This window comes from Haliotis asinina, chromosome 4, assembly GCF_037392515.1.
Source record: "Haliotis asinina isolate JCU_RB_2024 chromosome 4, JCU_Hal_asi_v2, whole genome shotgun sequence".
Lineage (NCBI taxonomy): Eukaryota > Metazoa > Mollusca > Gastropoda > Lepetellida > Haliotidae > Haliotis > Haliotis asinina.
In genome coordinates this window covers 6,685,055-6,705,678 of record NC_090283.1, presented here as the reverse complement: position 1 = coordinate 6,705,678, position 20,624 = coordinate 6,685,055, and the positions used below count along the sequence as shown (strand labels likewise).

At 41.3% G+C, this 20,624-nt stretch overlaps 1 protein-coding gene across 1 annotated transcript in view; it reads right to left on the bottom strand.

Moving 5' to 3' along the window:
* LOC137281226 (ras GTPase-activating protein 3-like) overlaps window positions 1-20,624 on the bottom strand; it is a 30,050-nt gene that overhangs the window by 6,222 nt on the left and 3,204 nt on the right. The window contains exons 3-22 of the mRNA XM_067812359.1: window positions 20,191-20,284; window positions 18,615-18,716; window positions 17,684-17,766; window positions 15,954-16,110; window positions 15,356-15,426; window positions 15,002-15,130; window positions 14,195-14,345; window positions 13,937-14,085; window positions 11,545-11,659; window positions 10,187-10,261; window positions 9,839-9,962; window positions 9,047-9,153; window positions 8,387-8,464; window positions 8,135-8,218; window positions 7,222-7,295; window positions 6,442-6,548; window positions 4,699-4,781; window positions 2,776-2,846; window positions 2,138-2,227; window positions 1,354-1,508 (exon numbers count right to left, since the gene is read on the bottom strand). Coding sequence (XP_067668460.1) covers window positions 1,354-1,508; window positions 2,138-2,227; window positions 2,776-2,846; window positions 4,699-4,781; window positions 6,442-6,548; window positions 7,222-7,295; window positions 8,135-8,218; window positions 8,387-8,464; window positions 9,047-9,153; window positions 9,839-9,962; window positions 10,187-10,261; window positions 11,545-11,659; window positions 13,937-14,085; window positions 14,195-14,345; window positions 15,002-15,130; window positions 15,356-15,426; window positions 15,954-16,110; window positions 17,684-17,766; window positions 18,615-18,716; window positions 20,191-20,284 — 2,099 coding nt within the window. The remainder of the gene's footprint in view (window positions 1-1,353; window positions 1,509-2,137; window positions 2,228-2,775; window positions 2,847-4,698; window positions 4,782-6,441; window positions 6,549-7,221; window positions 7,296-8,134; window positions 8,219-8,386; window positions 8,465-9,046; window positions 9,154-9,838; window positions 9,963-10,186; window positions 10,262-11,544; window positions 11,660-13,936; window positions 14,086-14,194; window positions 14,346-15,001; window positions 15,131-15,355; window positions 15,427-15,953; window positions 16,111-17,683; window positions 17,767-18,614; window positions 18,717-20,190; window positions 20,285-20,624) is intronic.

Below are 20,624 nucleotides of genomic sequence, written 5' to 3'. Positions count from 1 at the left end.
CTTTCAGATACCATTGTTTTTTCGTGACACCCAGGTATGCGAATGGGTATGAGTGAAAAACGTGGAAAATGGGTTGGGCCTCTTTGGAGTCATGTTAACTGAAACAATATAACACATATCATGAACGACACCAATGCCATCTTATGCAAGGAACTCTGTGGATTCGCAGAAAATTCTCACCTCTGGGCACCAATGGACATCAGCCATTCTGACTGAGAGAGTCAGCATGATGGCCACAAGAAATTCCACATTGATAAATGTGTTATTAGTTTGTAAATTACTTCTAAAGAAGAAAAATGAAAAAAAAAAGTCCTACCTACCTTCCTACAATAAATCATAAAGAGGTGAAATTGGAATCACAACATTTGTTCCATTTGACCCAATGGAAACATTGGAGAAAACCAACAGGAAGGCGGGACAGTTTCAGATGAGGAAGTAACAGTTCCTGTTTAGGCTTGTGGGGTTCTGTCTTTCAGCATTGCTTAGTATGGCCTGTCTTATCACAGAGTACTTCATGACATGCATACTTCAGAAGAAATCCAACTATGCATCATATTCTTTATCAGGATTCATGGCACATTCCACATGTGCCAGGAAACCTGAAACTGGTTTTATGCATTGTTGAAGTAGTTTCGTGACCTGTATACTGCTTAGATATCAGGGTACATTTGTTTATACAGAGAGACACTTGTGGTATATTTGTTTATACAGAGATACACTTGTGGTATATCATACCTGTGCCTCAAACATCATGATTGGTATTAGTAACTGAGAGATTATTACAACCAAGTTCAGGAGGACAGATCCCTATATCATAACATGCAGCTGGTATAGTTAGTTCAGGCTATATCACATCATGGGGTTAGTAAAAGTCAAACATCTCAAACTTCCATGTCATGGCAATGTCAACCACATTCCCTCCATCTCATGAAAATGTCAGACACATGCCCTCAATCTAATTGGCCATGTCAGACTCCTGCAAGACACAGGGCCCCCTGCTCCCTGGGCTACCTACAGCCATGACAGACACATGACACACAGCCATGACAGACACATGACACATAGGAGACTGGCAGTCTAGTACAGACATTTGATTCCAGGAACCTTTGAATGCTATCCTGATGATGTTAGGTGCTGCAGAACTTGACACTTCAGAATTTAAGACCTAAACTGTTGCCTTATTTAGTTTATCTGATCACCACAACAAACAGTCTCCTGACAAGCGAAGTATGGAGAGAGGTAACTAGTGACACAAGTACACACAACAAAAGGTGTTATCACAAGGTGTTCGAGCAGGAACTGCTGCTACAGAGGAAGACACTCAGTGTCCACTCCTGTATATTACACACCTACCTAACACAGAGTCCAGTTTGTCCATGTGGCTGAGGAAGAGGGAGTGTATCTTCTCCACCTCCCTATCAGAGTCGATATCCAGCTGGATATCAGTGACGGGCAGTCCCCCGGACACTGGGCAGCACCCCCGTGCAGTAAGGTCGGCTTCCTTACAGCTGCAGATAAGCAGGAACAGAAACAGTAACAGGGATATTAAGTCCATGGACTGGACATTCTATACTGGTGGAATGTCTAGATTAATTGCCATCTGAATACAGAAGCTTAATAAATAACAGAAATCACAAAAGCACAATGTTTAATAAACAAAGATATGTTTTTGCCAGTAACTACTACAAAAATAAGAATAAAATCTTTTGACATGGACGCTATAGGAAAGGCCATGTCAGATATAACAGGTGTAATGTTATCTCCTCGTCTTAAATGTCTCTGGTGTCGGGGCAAAGGATTCACACTTGGTTTTGGTGGTAAATGTTAAGCTATGGGAGTGACAACAGTCTTGGCGCTGCAACTTGTATGTCCGACTCAGGTCCTATGACTTCCTGTTAATGGCAGTTCTATCTGTCTCAGGGCTATGAGTAAGGTTAATGGAGGCTTCCAATTGTCTGAGCTATACAACTTGCAGGTTACTGGAGTTTGAACTGTCTTTGACATAGAATTATTATTTGCATGTTATTGTCTGGTAAAGAGAGCTTCAACTGTTTCCATTCTTACAGTTGTTGGTCAACTCTCTCGAGGAACAAATCAAGCCTTGATCTGCTGATATTTGGATAACGACACAACTCACCACAGCCAATGTCCGTTGATGAACGCAGCAGGGTGATACACATTCAGCCGGTTCTTGTTGGTGTTGCACACCTTTGTGAGGATATCCAGCCTGCAGCAGTGACACAGGTAAAACAGCTGGATCCAAATTTCCCAGTTTTTGACAGTACACGAATCAGATGCTTGATTGGCATTTTAGAAGATGCTATTTGATGAATACTGAGTTTTTTCGGGGTTTTATTCTGGGAGGAATTCTATTCTGAAGTTTATTCTGCTGTGGTGAATAATAGAGATGTAACTCAGACAAAACGTGTATGTTCAGTACATGGATCTTTCCATAAACATCTAAACATAGACATTAGTTTGATCATAGTCACTAAATGGAAACAGTTTCATGTCAAATATGTGCTGTTTCCTGATCACAGATACAGAAAAGTGATCTTGCATGTATACATTTGCAATGCATAAATTTCGCAAAGTGATGCACGGTAGTAAGTTATAGGATGTGTCATAAAAAATGCATGTAACGGGTATGCATTTAGATGTTATGCATTGAACTCTCTGTTTCTTTCCTTCCATGACATCTTCCCTTTCAATACATGAGGACAAACTGCAGTCTAAGCCATCTAGAGAAGCAGATGCATGTCCAGCTGTACGTACCACTCCTTCTCTTCCACACAGTTGTTGGCCTGGATGTACAGAGCCCTGGATGGCTGGACCACTTGGAACATCTGAAATACAGTCTCAGATAAATGGGCAATCACAAACAGACGCAGTCATGGACAGAAAAACAGGAGTACTGCACTAATTTCAAGATTAATTAGCGATGGTGGGACTTGAATATGTTTTGCTGGAATACTGACTTCGTTAAATAGTGAATAATTAGCGGACACTCAACCACGACCATGAGCACCATCACAGTTAATGAGTGTTCGTTTAACAGGTCATTAGTACAACAGTGAGGCAGAAGCATGATAAATGAAAGCCAAACCAGTGCACATGCCCAAAGGTTTGTTTCATTTCTTGTGCTTCCATCTCACTATGCCACACCCATCCCATTCATTTATTTGTCTGGCAGCTCTATCAAAATTGGATTTCACTACCATAAAATAAGGTTTAACCCTATAAACCTACAGGTTGTTTGCCTCAGAAGATGTGTCAGCTGCCTGAAGATCGAAAATGGTAGAGACCCTAACCCCAAACCCTAAACCTAAGGATCCGAAAACGTTCCTAAGGTAACCCTAAAACCCTGACCCTGAGCATGCCAAACCCTAACCCTAAGCATTGTAAAGGGTGCCTAACTGTTACGAGAGTGTATTTTCTGTAAATTGTATTATTGATTAAGTAACAATTATTATTGGTTTAGACTTTTGAATGATTGTTGTTATTTTGTATCATAAACATTCAGTGCTTTTAGTATTTTGGCTACAGGCCTTTGAGAAAGTGCTCTAGAGTTGCCTCCCTTGATTAATTGTTTACTTCCAGGAGACTACTAGAGAATGTTGATGGCTATTGTCGCATGTGCTCGAACATTGACGACTGTATATTTAAAGGCTGGTTGTCGTGTTGACGACTGGACACACACAGATTAACTGGAATATGTCATTCGGCCATCATCAATCACCGTCAACGCTTCACCTACATAACCTCTTCCTGACCACTCGCTGTGGTACGCTCTGCATAACTGTTTCTCTTTGCTATATCAAGACTTCGGTGAGTTGACATGATGTTCTTGACCCATTACTTTAGATTTGACTCAGTTACATTGTACAGCAATCATCTCTTGTGAATCTCTGGATTCTCGCCTTTGTTTGCTCAATATAAAACACCTGAAAAATTCAGACTTCTCAGTGTTGAATTTTGCTGGTTCTGAGGGGATTTCTTGTACATGGTTAATTATTCACCGTAACACTAACCATAATCACAAACTCTAAAGGTGCCAAACCCAAACCTTAAGGATTGTAAAGGGTTGTTTACTTTAAAAAAAAGAGATCATAGAAGCCTAAGGCAATACCCAGTATAGTGACTAGGCAGGGGCATCATAGTGAGAAATTTCTGACTGGTGCTGCACCCAGTAAACAGCTTTCTAGTCAAACACAGTCACAGACAGTGATAGATGAACACACAAACACAAATTGACACACTCATAGAGACAAAAACACAGACAGACACACTCATAGTTGAAGACACACAGAGATAGACACACTCATAGATGGACAGACACACACATAGATGGAGACACACAGAGATAGACACAATCACAGATAGACATTGTGACAGTCACAGATGGGCACAGTCGTAAACAGACAGAGTCACAGACAGACACAGTCAAAGATAGACCCAGTCGTAAACAGACATGGTCACAGAATCACACACAGCTAAAGTACCACACCCATTTTCAAAGACAGAAATGCAATCACAGATGTAATCATGAACATGTAGGAAAGATTTGCCAATCTTAATTTAATGCCTAACATAGAATGAGATAGACAGCCAGACTACACATAGTTTATGTCTTGGCAGGAGCATCACTACATTCATTAAAATAATGCTTTTCTTTCAATACACAAGATAACTACTCACATAGTTCATTTTAAAGGAATTCTCTTGAAGTCGTTCCACAGCCAGTATATCTTCTATAGGAATACTACACAGCGGCTTCTCGGCTGTCAAAAAATACATCTGTTACACAGGTTTCTCTACTGTCATATTTACAAAGACAGCTAACATCTCTATCTGCTAGCAATCAAAAACAAACATACACAACAACCATCTCCGGTTTAACTCATTAATCAAACAGTTTTCTTCACTGTCACACAAACAACGCTCTTGATATAGTTTAGCTGTTTTGTCTGTTGTACTGAATTTGAAACACATTCTGAAACTCCTCTCCTTACAATCACAAAGATTCACTGCTTGACTTACTGACATAGCATACGACAGATACTGGTTGACTTACTCATGGACTCAGCATAGGACAGATACTGGTTGACTTACTCATGGACATAGCATAGGACAGATACTGGTTGACTTACTCATGGACATAGCATAGGACAGATACTGGTTGACTTACTCATGGACATAGCATAGGACAGATACTGGTTGACTTACTCATGGACACAGCATAGGACAGATACTGGTTGACTTACTCATGGACACAGCATAGGACAGATACTGGTTGACTTACTCATGGACACAGCATAGGACAGATACTGGTTGACTTACTCATGGACACAGCATAGGACAGATACTGGTTGACTTACTCATGGACATAGCATAGGACAGATACTGGTTGACTTACTCATGGACTCAGCATAGGACAGATACTGGTTGACTTACTCATGGACACAGCATAGGACAGATACTGGTTGACTTACTCTTGGACATAGCATAGGACAGATACTGGTTGACTTACTCATGGACATAGCATAGAACAGATACTGGTTGACTTACTCATGGACATAGCATAGAACAGATACTGGTTGACTTACTCTTGGACATAGCATAGGACAGATACTGGTTGACTTACTCATGGACATAGCATAGAACAGTGCTGGTTGACTTACTCATGGACACAGCATAGGACAGATACTGGTTGACTTACTCATGGACACAGCATAGGACAGATACTGGTTGACTTACTCTTGGACACAGCATAGGACAGATACTGGTTGACTTACTCTTGGACATAGCATAGGACAGATATTGGTTGACTTACTCATGGACACAGCATAGGACAGATACTGGTTGACTTACTCTTGGACATAGCATAGGACAGATACTGGTTGACTTACTCATGGACACAGCATAGGACAGATACTGGTTGACGTACTCATGGACATAGCATAGGACAGATACTGGTTGACTTACTCATGGACATAGCATAGGACAGATACTGGTTGACTTACTCATGGACTCAGCATAGGACAGATACTGGTTGACTTACTCCTGGACACAGCATAGGACAGATATTGGTTGACTTACTCTTGGACATAGCATAGAACAGATACTGGTTGACTTACTCATGGACATAGCATAGGACAGACACTGGTTGACTTACTCATAGACACAGCATAGGACAGATACTGGTTGACTTACTCTTGGACACAGCATAGGACAGATACTGGTTGACTTACTCTTGGACACAGCATAGGACAGATACTGGTTGACTTACTCTTGGACATAGCATACGACAGATACTGGTTGACTTACTCATGGACATAGCATAGAACAGATACTGGTTGACTTACTCATGGACATAGCATAGAACAGATACTGGTTGACTTACTCATGGACACAGTGTAGGACAGATACTGGTTGACTTACTCTTGGACTTAGCATAGGACAGATACTGGTTGGTTAGACAAAAGTATCTCTTCTTGAAGTTTTTCCGACCAATCTTGTTCCGGCCTTGAGCTCGCTTGATCATAACCCTGGAAGAAACCAACAGAATGATGAGGAAAGTTGTTAACAGATAAAATACACGTAACAAAGATGAGCTTAAACAGATTCCCCAGGGAGAAAGCTTACTGCTCTAGAAGGCAAGAACACATCTCTACAAGGAGATATATGAGAATCAGGTGAAAGTAAGGCTATATTACTCTCCATCAGAATCTGGCCTGATCACAGCAAAGCTGCATAAATTATAGCTACAACTGATTGCTTTGTAGGGCCACATGTACTTCACTGAACACTGAACTAAGAATACGTGGTTGGAATGCTTAGTTTATACAGTAGAAGTAATTCTTTGTTAATCATTATGCTGTCCTCTCATCCTGCTAACATTGCATATTTTCAGTTATGAGTGAGTGAGTGAGTGAATTTAGTTTTATGCCGCACTCAGCAATATTCCAGCTATATGGTGGCAGTCTGTAAATAATCGAGTTTGGACCAGACAATCCAGTGATCTACAACATGAGCATCGATCTGCGCAATTGGGAACCGATGACATGTGTCAACCAAGTCAGCGAGTCTGACCACCTGATCCTGTTAGTCGCATCTTATGACAAGCATAGTCGCAAGCATGGGTTGCTGAAGGCCTATTCTACCCCGGGACCTTCACTGGTCTTTCAGTTATAAGAATATCCACATATGGAATGCGCCTACCCTTCCTTGAGTGCTATTGGAGCTTCTATGTTCTTACAGTAGGCCCCAGTCCTAGAGGAAACGATGTCCAGGAACTGAAACAGGGATGGAACTGGTAGTTCATTTAATATCAAGGAACACAACATACCAACGTAATGTTACGGAAAGGTTACCAAGGAAATATATTATCATACACATGAGAAAATTATTCAGAAAGTGTCACCAGGGTAAGAAGTAGATTATTGTGATTATACACTCAACTAAATTATCAACATGACACTTTTTAAAATGAATCCCACAACTGAAGTAGTGTGTGTGTGTGTGTGTGTGTGTGTGTGTGTGTGTGTGTGTGAGTGTGTGTGAGTGTGTGTGTGTGAGTGTGTGAGTGTGTGTGTGTGTGTGTGTGTGTGTGTGTGTGTGTGTGTGTGTGTGTGTGTGTGTGTGTGTGTGTGTGTGTGTGTGTGTGTGTGTGCATTTTTATGAACAAATTTGCATCAGACTGATAGCATCCATGTAACAATATGGAAGATGCTCATCTACATAGTTCAGGACAATAGTGTAAGTAGTAAGGCACCTGACTATCACACTGAAGGCCCGGGTTTGATCCCCAATGGAAGCACCAATGTTCCAGTCCCAAGGTGGGCACATCCTTGGACATGTTACTCAGATCCACATTGTCTCAGTTCACCCTGCTGTAGAACGGGTACCTATGTGCTGGTAATGAGAGTGCTTAGTTCATTGTGCCTAACAGGCAGCATGGCTGCATGTTCCCTGGGGAGTTGAAAATGTATCGGAGAGTATGATAGTGTCCTACAACTGGAGATAGTAATGAATGTAGCGCCATGAACAGACAATGTGGCTGGATATGTGTGCCTTATAAGCCGACTACTACTACAGCTGTAGTTCCCTGTACATCTAAAGCCATAACACCTACCATCCTGACAGCGTCCATGTGTGTGTCCTCAGACAGACAGTCGAACACAGGCACCATGTACTCCTCCTTCAGGTTGAAAGGCACCTGGAGACATACAACACACATATTCATCAATATTCATTTGAACAGTAACAGTAAACTCACCTGTATCTCACATTTGGGTTTGGTGTTGTATTCAATGCACTTCTTGTGTTGTAATAGTTTTAGTTGGTGTGAACTGAGAGGGTTTCTTGAAGACATGCTATTACTCACAGAGTTTGAGCTGATGAGGTTGACAAGACCTTGGATGACCTTGGACACCAATGTGAGGGTTCGATGTACCAGTATGTCCTGAAATATTTGGTACATGTGCTACAGAAAATCTAATACATCAATAGCATCAGCTACCACACCACACCACCATCATCATCATCATCATCACCACCACCACCCAGTGTTCACAAATAGTGTCTGACCCTCTGACAAATCTGGCAGATTCGCCAGTGGTCAGATAGAAATCACCAACCCGCCAGCCCCAGTGTCCGACTGAATATTTCACAATATCTTTGTATGAAGTTGGTAATTGTGGCATGTGACACTTGTTTGCTGTTAAGAAATCTTATGTTTGTTATCATATAAAGTTAATAATTTCAATGCCAGTTACAAGAAATGTGAAATCTGAAATGTTTGTTTAAAATTATTTTGTGGGTCCTGCGAATTTTCATTGGGTCAGACAGACATCTGAAACTTACAGGACCATCACATCATCATCATCATCATCATCATCATCATCATCACCACCACCACCACCACCACCACAATCCTGACTGTTGTGATCAGATTACAGGTCATGTGGTAGCAAAGTGATGTGATGCTCAGTCTATAATCACCATCATTTAGACACCAACACAACATGCAAGCATGCCAACTCACCGCAGTGTCTGTCCGCAGGTCAAACAGCTTGGGCCCCAGGATGGCAGGCGCAAAGAATCGGAGGAAGACAAAGCTGCTGACCACTCTGTACTTGATTGTCGGACTCCCTTGAAACACAGGTGACCACTTCCAGTAAGTCACTGAGTAGGGGTTTCATTATAGGTATGGATGAGTACCAATGTTATTGATCAACTCTCTACGAGGAACAAATCATGTCGTGATCTGCCGATATTTGGATAACCACAGAACTCAACAGTGAGAGACCAGAACTCGACCTGTGAGAACCTGTGTCTTGTCATGTCACAACTGACCCGTGTTCACACTAACAGGCTCCACTGAGAGTCTCAGATAGAGGTGTTAAAGATGCAGATTCCCATTTCTCATGGTAATTCATTACTTACTGATAATTATGTCACCCACAATCAGTGCAAGATATCACCTCCAAAATGTACTATACATCACCTACATCACTTTTCCCATAATCAGTGCTTGATGTCACCAAAATAACATCCCCTATAATCAGTGCATATCATATGACATCCCTATAATCAGTGCTTGATATCATATGACATCCCCTGCAATCAGTGCTTGATATCATGTGACATCCCCTGTAATCAATGCTTGATATCATGTGACATCCCCTGTAATCAATGCTTGATATCATAGGTGGCGTCCCCTGTAATCAGTGCTTGATATCATGTGGCATCCCCTGTAATCAGTGCTTGATATCATGCAGGTGACATGTAGTGGACTACAATCAGTGCTTGATATCACCTCCACAACATCACCTACCGTCGTAGTGCATCATGGCTGCCTCCTTGACAGCATGGAACACTTCTCTCATGATAGTGGGACATACCAGAGCTGACCCGGTGATGGCCTCAACAATAGACACCACGTAGCCCTTCAGGTTACCCTGTACAACATCAACACATCTACTGTCACAATCAACAAGAGAGATCCAGAGGCCGTATCATGCACACAGTATGAAACTTTCACACCAATACACGTATCATGAAGCACTTGGACTTTCCTAAACCAGACTACAGCCAAACAATCTATGCATTATTGGATGTCTCATGTGGACGCATTGTAAGTAAACACGCAATCTGTTAACATGAGTGATGATGTGATACTGACCAAGTTTTCCTCCAGGGATGCCCCTTCCTTCATCCTGGCTGGGTCCACTTCACACAGCTTCCTCTCCTCAAATATCTGCAACATAAGCAGCCCACATCACAACACAGCAACATCTACACATTACTTACTCTCGGTCTAAGCTCCTGCTGGGTTTGGAGAGACAGCATCAGCATCCAGTCCTCAATGGATTCTGTGATTCCACAGTCACAGAATATTTTGCAGAATTCACAATGTCAATGTCAGAATGTCATCTATGTCAGCCTTGGAAAAACAATTTTCATGCAGAATACATGCAGAATTCGCATAAACTTTCATGCAGTATTTTGAATAACAGTTGACTTGTTTACAAATCATCCAAATCTCCGAACACGTCTTTCTGTGAAGCCCATTTAGCCAGCTAATCAAGGTGTTCAAGAGATGGGTAGGCATCTTTCAACAACATACAGCATATGTTATTTATGTCAGTCATGCAAAATCTAATAATTTTGATCTGAACTGAGATACAATACAGAATTAATATGCCTGAAATTAGAGTACCCTCATGCCAATCCTAGTTGTCCATGCACTATTCCAGTTACTACCTGATGGTAAGTGTGGTCACCATCATGGATAAATTTTTAAACAAGCGAGGTCCTCCTATTCGAACAGGATCTAAACTTCGAAATGTGTCTGCTAACGAGTGAAGTCAGATGTCAAGCATTGACATTTCTTTGCTACAGAGACTCCAGTATGGCAAGATCATTCAAGAGACAATGGCAAATATTCCTAATATTCTACCGGAACATCCAGATCGTCCCATGGTTGGACCTCTGCTTTGTGCTCTCCCAGAACTTCCATAGCCTAAACTGACCTAATATTGACGAAAATGCTACAAGCCTTTTAATTATTTTAAGTCAAATCAACAGTTTTACTACATATATATCACTACAAAATTTTGTGCAGGATTTTTAAAATTCAAATGCAGAATTTACTTAAAATTGCTGCAGAATTTCAGCGTTTGGTGCACGGAATCCAGGGGGCACTGAACATCAGAGAGTAACCATTTCAGAGATACACTGAGAGTTACAACAGACACATGCATACCAGTTTCAATGTCAATATTCAGTCTGCAGAAAATCCAAGTGCATACCTATTAAACAATGACAAGTACATACCTATATAACAAGCTCTTTGCTCTCAAGCAACAGTATAAACAAGGTCTACTATACTGAACGGCATAAGAGAGCGTTTCGACAAAATATAATCTCATAAAAGTAAGCGTTTATGTCTATGTCCTGTATTTAAAAACTGACCAAAAAGATAGAGTTCCATTTCTTTTTCTGTTCAGTATACAAGCTATTGTGTTGTATTGGCCTGACCTGGTCAATGATATTCTTGAGGGTGTCATGGAGGTAAGGTAGGCCCACCAGCTTCATCAGCTCATCGATCATTTTGGTCACTAGTGTATTCCCACGGAAGAATGTATTGGCATCACTGTAAAGATAGGATACATTACTGCAATGATAAGATACTGCAAAGATAGGGTACATCACTGCAAAGACAGGATACATCACTGCAAAGATAAAATGACTGTTGAAACTTATAATAGGATATACTGGGACAGGGGAATGCTGGGATAGGGATATACTATACTACCGACAAGAAATAAGGGAACTAATGAAATAATAGCGAATTTGAAACTGCTTTAAATATCCACTAAATCAATTTTAGGCGTCAAGTTCAATATCTGGTGTGTCCACCATGTTGGGCAACACATTCACGGCACCTTGATGGCATGCTGTTAATCAATTTCCGGATGGTTGCCCGTGGTATTGCCCGCCATTCCTCTTGGAGAGCTGCACCAGGCTTGGCCAGGTTGGCGGGTCCTGGGTCCCTGGCGTACACCCTTCGACCAAGAACGTCCCAGAGATGTTCAATTGGGGACAGGTCTGGGGACTTAGAGGGCCAGTCCAATGTCTGGATACCTTCTTGTCGGAGATAAGCGGAGACAATTCGGGCCCGATGTGGTCTGGCATTATCATCTTGGAATATAAAATTTCGGCCGATAACTCTAGCCAATGGAGCCACAACAGGACGCAATATTTGGTCAATGTATCGCTGACCAGTCATGGCTCCATTAATGATGACCAAATCTGATCGTTTGTCATGTGTAAACCCACCCCAAACCATGACACTACCACCTCCATATCGATCATGGTCAAGAATTGCTGCTCTGGCATATCGCTCCGACGCCAACAACGTTTTCTGCCATCTGTGAATCGTAGGCAAAACCTTGACTCATCAGAGAACAAGGTGTAACGCCAGTGGCGCATAGCCCGTCCCTGATGCTGCCTAGCCCATGCCAATCTTTGGCGCTTGTGGTGAGCTGAAAGGGTGACACCCTTAAAAGGCTGTCTTGCTTTCAGACGAGCTTGATAGAGTCTGTTTTTAACGGTTGAGGTTGAAATGCGTCTTCCAGTGGGTGTGCGGAATTCTCTATTGATGGCAGGGGCCGATTTAAACCTATCGCGTAGAGCAATTAACGTAATGAGACGATCTGTCGTGGTGTCGTTGATTTTGGTCTACCACGCCCAGGTCTTGTTGCAACCCCACCCGTTTGACGGTACTTATCCCACAGGCGTGAAATTACACTTTTTGATTTACCCATCTGCCGGGCAACTTCACATAATGGTGTCCCCCCTTCTATCATCCCCACAATTCTCCATTTTGTTGCTTCACCGAGATACTGCCTCGGAGGCATTTCTGTCAGTAAGTGTCAATCTCTATTGCATAAGTGATTGCGACTTCTCCATTACATTTACAGGAGTTAACTTCTGTATGCATGTGTAGCACGTGCTGGGCATGCATTATGCAAAATTCCATTGTCATTGGATGTTGCATTTGGGAGATACGCCACGATAACGGACCCTGTCACAGTCAAAGTCATCTACAATCAATTTCTTGGTTCCCTTATTTTCTGTCGGTAGTATAGGACAGGGATGTGATAGAACTGGAATGTACTAGAGCAGGTACATTCTGGGACAGGGATAAACTGGGACAGGGATACACTGGGACAGGGATACACTGGGACAGGGATATACTAGGACTGGCATACACTAGGACAGGGATATACTAGGACAGGGATATACTGGGACAGGGATACACTAGGACAGGGATATACTGGGACAGGGATACACTAGGACAGGGATATACTATGACAGGGATATTCTGAGACAGGTGAAAACTGGGACAGGGATATACTAGGACGGGAGTATACTAGGACAAGGATACACGATGACTGGGAGGACAGTGTAACACTACGACAGGGATATACTAGGACAGGGGTATACTGGGACAAGGATATACTAGGACAGTGTAACACTATGACAGGGATATACTATCATAGGGGTATGCTGGGACAAGGATATACTAGGACAGTGTAACACTATGACAGGGATATACTATCACAGGGGTATACTGGGACAAGGATATACTAGGACAGTGTAACACTATGACAGGGATATACGATCACAGAGGTATACGGGGACAAAGATATACTTGGACAGGGTAACACTAGGACAAGGATATACTAGGACAGGGTAACACTGGGACAGGGATATACTAGGACAGGGTAACACTAGGACAGGAGTACACTAGGACATGAGTATAAAAGGACAAAAATGGAGTGCAACAAAACAAAAACATGTCATCTTCAAGAAGACAGGTTTCATGGTGGCAGACTCTGCCAGACAGATTGTGCTGGACACTTACGTTGTCTTTTCTATTTCCCATTTGGCAAGAGCAGAGACTAGGGGGACTATTTTTCCATGTTTAAGGAACAGTCTGACTAGAGGTTGTGCTGCATCCTGGAGGTGTTCAACCACCTCACCGAGTAGGTATACAGACGTACAGGAGATGGGCTGAAACACAAGTTATAGACATGTCACAACAGTCACATACTTTACACCAGTCACAAAAAAATCACTCTTCAGTACACTGACAAGCTGCACTCAGGGCGTGTCTACTCACCTGGACGTCTATAGAGTGGAGAAGAAGAGATCGGAGATCATTGTAGTAGTGAGACAGAAACACAAAGTCAGCAGTGTAGGAGATGTTGAGACGGAGCGAGCCCAGGTTAGCAGGTGTCTGGCGTAAACTCTCCCTGGCCTGTAGACTGTACCTGTCAGACAAAATACAAGGTGGGCCATTCAGCCATGTAACTCCCTCCTACGTGAAAGAGGTAAGCTCTCAGTTCGACAACATATCAACATAGGGTCAGTAGATAAAAAAACCCCTGTTTTTCATAAAGTGACAAACTGACCATACCTACAGCGATTATGGCTGCTTCAAATTCTGATTAAACATAATGCCTCACATGGAGAGAGAGATGTGGTAACAAACAAAATGGAACTAAGGAATGAGAACTTCATCACAGGTTCTTGAACAGCCATTAGGACCAAGAATAAACCTAACTGACAGATACCTCTGTCTCTGATTGGATGTTAGGTAAGTGTCTGGTCTAATTACGAATCACCAGAGAGTATGGTTAATTAAACACGGTTCCAAATGTTGGACGGCATCTTAGATAATTTGACACAAATATATGCGATCATGCTGGCAGCCATTTCAAAATAATAAGACTGTATTCCTCATTTCTCTGGTTGTTACCATGCAGGAAGTTAATTTCTCTAGGTAGGCTAGCAACATTGAGTACATTTTACAGAAATGTGTTCATCAGAGACAACCAATTACATGTGTTTGATTTGTGTCCAACCTCATAATCGATCTATTTTCTCTACAGCTTTACAGTCACCATGTTAATCAAGTACCACCTACCAGGCACTGTGGGGAAAGTTGTTGTCCAGATCATGGAGCGGAATCTTCACCTCTCCCAGGAAGGATCCACGAAATATGTTGCCAAGGACCTCTCGAGACACGAGGGAGTCATCATGCCACACAGATATACTGTAAACATACAGGTAACACTGTAGAAAGGATAAACGTAAAATGCAAACTCGTTAAAAATAATCAAACTTTTACGATAACATCATCTGGGTAGTTTTCTTCCTTAAAATGACAAAGCTTCCAGTAATGTATTTTCTACTTCATGCATTAAATCATACATAAAGGCACTGAACGGTGTTCATGAAGTTGATCACTGGTTCATTACACCCAACTGCAACTAATTACCTCAGATCTCCACTGAAGGCATCTTCAAAACAATACAGTTTCCTGTCGTGGTTCTGACCCTTGTTTTCCAGCTGCAAAAACAATAATCATCGCTAACCTCCAAGAATGATTCTGAACAAGAAAATGTATTGACATCGGTAAAGTTTTCATGAACATGCCAGAGAAGTAGGCTCTACATTCCTTATATTTCAAAATTGGGCATGGCCATATGTCAGAGATTATGTCACACGTGTACAGGACAGTAGTCCAGTTTTTACACAAGTGAGTGAGTAAATGAGTGAGTGAGTGAGTTGGGCTTTATAAATTGTACTCATGTGGGGAATTGAACGTGGGTCTTCGGTGTGACAAATTGATTACATGAAGGATCTTCCTTCTTTTCTTGAATTGGTATAAAGAAAATATGTGAACAAAGCTATAGGGTACCACACATGAAAATTCTGGATAGATCTTAACAATACTAGTCTCCTAATTGAAAAGCACAGAAATATACTGTCTTATAAAATCACTAACGACACACATCCATGTCTCTCATCCAATCACTGATGATTCAGACAATCAATACTAATCACTAACTACACACACACACACAACCACTCACATCAAAAAAGAAAGTTTCATCAAAATGAGGGCAAATTGTTTTCTTCTTGACAGCAGTCCTCCTAATGTCCTTATGGCGTGACTTGGGGTTGAGAGTGACGACAACATACGGGTTGCAGGCACCATTGATGATGGTCAAGTTACTGCACTCGACCACTCTGCAAGAGGAACAAGAACAGCCACATCACACATGGGTACTAAATGGTCATTATACTGGTAGAGTCAACAGTTACATGGGTACCTGGTAGTTATTGTACCACCAACTTAATACTTAGTTTATATGTTGGTAGCCGGTAGTTTTCATAGTGCTTTTATCAGTTGTCAGTTCATGGTGGTGTTACTCTAGAATTTGTGGCGTAACTCTACAATATGGTGCTGTTACTCTACAATATGGCGGAGTTACTCTACGATATGGTGATGTCACTCAACAATATGATGATGTCACTCTACAGTATGGTGGTGTTACTCAACAATATGGTGGTGTTACTCAACAATATGGTGGTGTTACTCAACAAAATGGTGATGTCACTCAACAATATGCTGGTGTTACTCAACTATATGGTGATGTCACTCAACAATATGGTGATATCACTCTACAGTATGGTGATGTCACTCAACTATACGGTGGTGTTACTCAACAATATGGTGATGTCACTCAACAATATGCTGGTGTTACTCAACAATATGGTGATGTCACTCAACAATATGGTGGTGTTACTCAACTATATGGTGATGTCACTCAACAATATGGAGATGTCACTCAACAATATGGTGGTGTTACTCTACAAAATGGTGGTGTTACTCAACAATATGGTGATGTTACTCAACTATATGGTGATGTCACTCAACAATATGGAGATGTCACTCAACAATATGGTGGTGTTACTCTACAAAATGGTGGTGTTACTCAACAATATGGTGATGTCACTCAACAATATGCTGGTGTTACTCTACAAAATGGCGGAGTTACTCTACGATATGGTGATGTCACTCTACGGTATGGTGGTGTTACTCAACAATATGGCGGAGTTACTCTACGATATGGTGATGTCACTCAACAATATGGTGATGTCACTCTATAGTATGGTGGTGTTACTCAACAATATGGTGGTGTTACTCAACAATATGGTGATGTCACTGAACAATATGCTGGTGTTACTCAACTATATGGTGATGTCACTCAACAATATGGTGATATCACTCTACAGTATGGTGATGTCACTCAACTATACGGTGGTGTTACTCAACAATATGGTGATGTCACTCAACAATATGCTGGTGTTACTCAACAATATGGTGATGTCACTCAACAATATGGTGGTGTTACTCAACTATATGGTGATGTCACTCAACAATATGGTGATGTCACTCAACAATATGCTGGTGTTACTCTACAAAATGGCGGAGTTACTCTACGATATGGTGATGTCACTCTACGGTATGGTGGTGCTACTCAACAATATGGCGGAGTTACTCTACGATATGGTGATGTCACTCAACAATATGGTGATGTCACTCTATAGTATGGTGGTGTTACTCAACAATATGGTGGTGTTACTCAACAATATGGTGATGTCACTCAACAATATGGAGATGTCACTCAACAATATGGTGGTGTTACTCTACAAAATGGTGGTGTTACTCTACAGTAAGATGGTGTTACTTTACATTAAGGTGGTTTACTGTACAATATGATGGTGTTACTCTACAATTTACGGTGGTATTCCTCACCTGACAGCCATCCTGTGAGTGGGGCTGGACTCTGGCTCTGTACTGAGGTATTCATCAAATCTGATTTCAATGTTGATCTTGCCCTTGAGGACAAAACAGGTACTGATTTAGAAGTGTTCGAAATACCTATTTGGGGGTTATTTTCAACACAGACTGACAGATTCTCAAATTCATCTGCCCAACAGTTGGGATTAAATTTAGACATGTATACATACAAAGATATTCATGAAATTTCAGTGTAATAGACCAAGATTAATTCGCTTGTAAAAACCAAATGATGAATTCCAATTGGATGATAAACTATGTCACTTTTGAAACCTAAATCATGTACACTTGCAGGCAGGTAAGTTTTGATCAGGGCCAGCAAGATTTACATCTAGCCAGCCCTGTAGTCTGGCTGAAATTTATGGGAGTTTCATACCCAGGGTTTAGTGAACATGTGGTTGTTGAAGGATTTCTATTTATTATCAGTCTACAAATGATGTGCTCCGCACAGAATCAGAGTTTGATGGCGTCCAAAAGTTTAGCTTTCATGACATATGATACTTGGTGATAGGATCTGAATTTTATCAAATTGGATAAAATGACTGGGGAAATTTTGTTAGTGGTCTGAGGTTTGCAGTCTGCCTTGGCTGGAGAGGTTCTATATTTTTACATGCGGGTAAATACGGTTTGGGAGATTTCACCTATACAGGAGTCATCAAATTTACATTTCACCTTGTGGATCACTTCTTTGGGTCATTGTGGAGTCTATGTGCATTGGGGAGGTTGGGTTACAGGGCATTGGCTTTGTGGTTGGTTCTGAGGGATGGGTGCCTGTGAAAATGGTGCTGCTGCCTACCTAGTGCCAAAGACTGTATTGAGAAAACATCACCATTACATCAGAGAGATGCACAGACAGCAGGTGCTGACCTTGACAGTGATATCTCACCTTGACTGCGGCATCTAGATCTACGGGTGTGAGAGAAAACCAGTGGTCTTTGTTGTAGAACTTGTACAGCTCTTCTTTCTTCAGGGTCACCTTGCCAAGAACCTGCACCAAAAATGAAACATACAACTTAGTGAATGACAATTTCGTATTTATTGCAAAAAGCGATATTTCGATGCAGATTCTTACATCATTATCAAACTACACTTTTAGCTTGACAACAATGGTCAGACTCACTGACTTGGCTGGCACATCATTGGTTCCCAATCGCACAAATTGATGCTCATGATGTTGACCACTGGATTATCTGGCCCAGATTATTTATAGACACCTTCCATATAGCTGGAACATTGCTAAGTGTGGCGTGAAACGAAACCCACTCACTCACTCACTCTATGCATTAAACAAGAAGTTGGCATCCATAATGTACGCTTTAATTGTAAGTCACCAGCTTCTAGAGTGAGTGAGTGAGTGAGTTAAGTTTTACGCCACTTTTAGCAATATTCCAGCAATATCACGACGGGGGACAGCAGAAAATGGGCTTCACACATTGTACCCACACTACGCTACCCCACCGCCCACCAGTTTCTAGAATGCTGATGACACAAATAGCCTGCAGAAAGCATAAAACTAAAAATTTAATACTTCATACTTTCACTATCATTAAGCATAGTAAGCATGAGTCAGGATATGGAAAAATTTTAATACTTCATACATATCTGGTAATCATAGTCAACATATGAAACTAAATGATTTGCACTCGATATCAGTATCACATAGACGGACCATAACATGAATATCACTTTCCATGGTGACAGTCGAGATTGATTGACAAGCACCTGCAAGTGAGCAGGCAACAGCTGATTTGATTGACAGATGTGCAAGGTTCAGTCACATCAAAAGTATCATATTACAGACAAGCTAGACAATAACACAAGGACACTTGGGATGTTTATTTGTGGTCTGACAGCTTCGGTTAGACATGGGTCAAGATGGCGGTGCAATGTCATTATACTGCAAACTCATAATATTCAATTAGATTTGATTGTATAATTATGCACTCAGCAAAATCCCAGCAATAGTGGTGGTTTGTGAATAATCAAGTCTAGACAAGGCCGGGCTCAATTTAAGAGATGTTAACATTCTTGCACCAGGTGCAACCTAATACAAAAACCATGTTGTACCAGCAAATCCCAGTTGCACTGTTTCTATTGCAATATGTAACGAAAGGAATGTGTTTTTGAATTATTGTGATTTTTTTCAATCTCATCATAATACAGCCAATCCCAGTTGGGTCGTTTCCATTCCTTCTTAAATTTTCTTAAACTTTTAGCATTGCATGTGGCTGAATTCACATTTATCTCTAATTTACATTTCAGTGCATCATCTGAACTGCATCATCGTCAACGATATGTATCACGATACGAAAAAAAGTATTGATATATTTATCTTCAGATAACTTATCATGATTATCGATACTACGATATATCATCACAGCTCTAATAAATATGATAATTAGACCATTATTAAATGGGGTATTTGGGGACAAATCCCAGCTACTTTATGGGCAGATACCCACCTTCTCTGTTTTAGCACTAGAGTCACACACATAGAACGAGAGGAAACGAAACTTGATGGGGATATCTCCTTGAAACTCTGCTCCATAGAAAGGACTGAAACAAAATCAAGCAACTATAGCAGCTTGTCTGTGTGATATTCCAGAGCAAACAGCAATTGTTTACAAATTGTCAGTAGTAAACACCACCTCAGATCAGGAAGTTTTGTTTCTGGGGGGTTTCACAGCTGCCAGTGACATGCATTTACTCCAAAACGTCAGAGTCAGAAAACAGTTGCCCAGTATCTGCCAAAAGAAATTCCATCTTGCTAAAAAAACGGCAAATTTATTATGATGTATGAAACCATGTCATTACCCTCTGTTTGCAGAAAGAAAAAACATAACTGTTCTCCACCCTGTATTTCAATTATCAACACAGTCACAAAGTTTGACCAGCC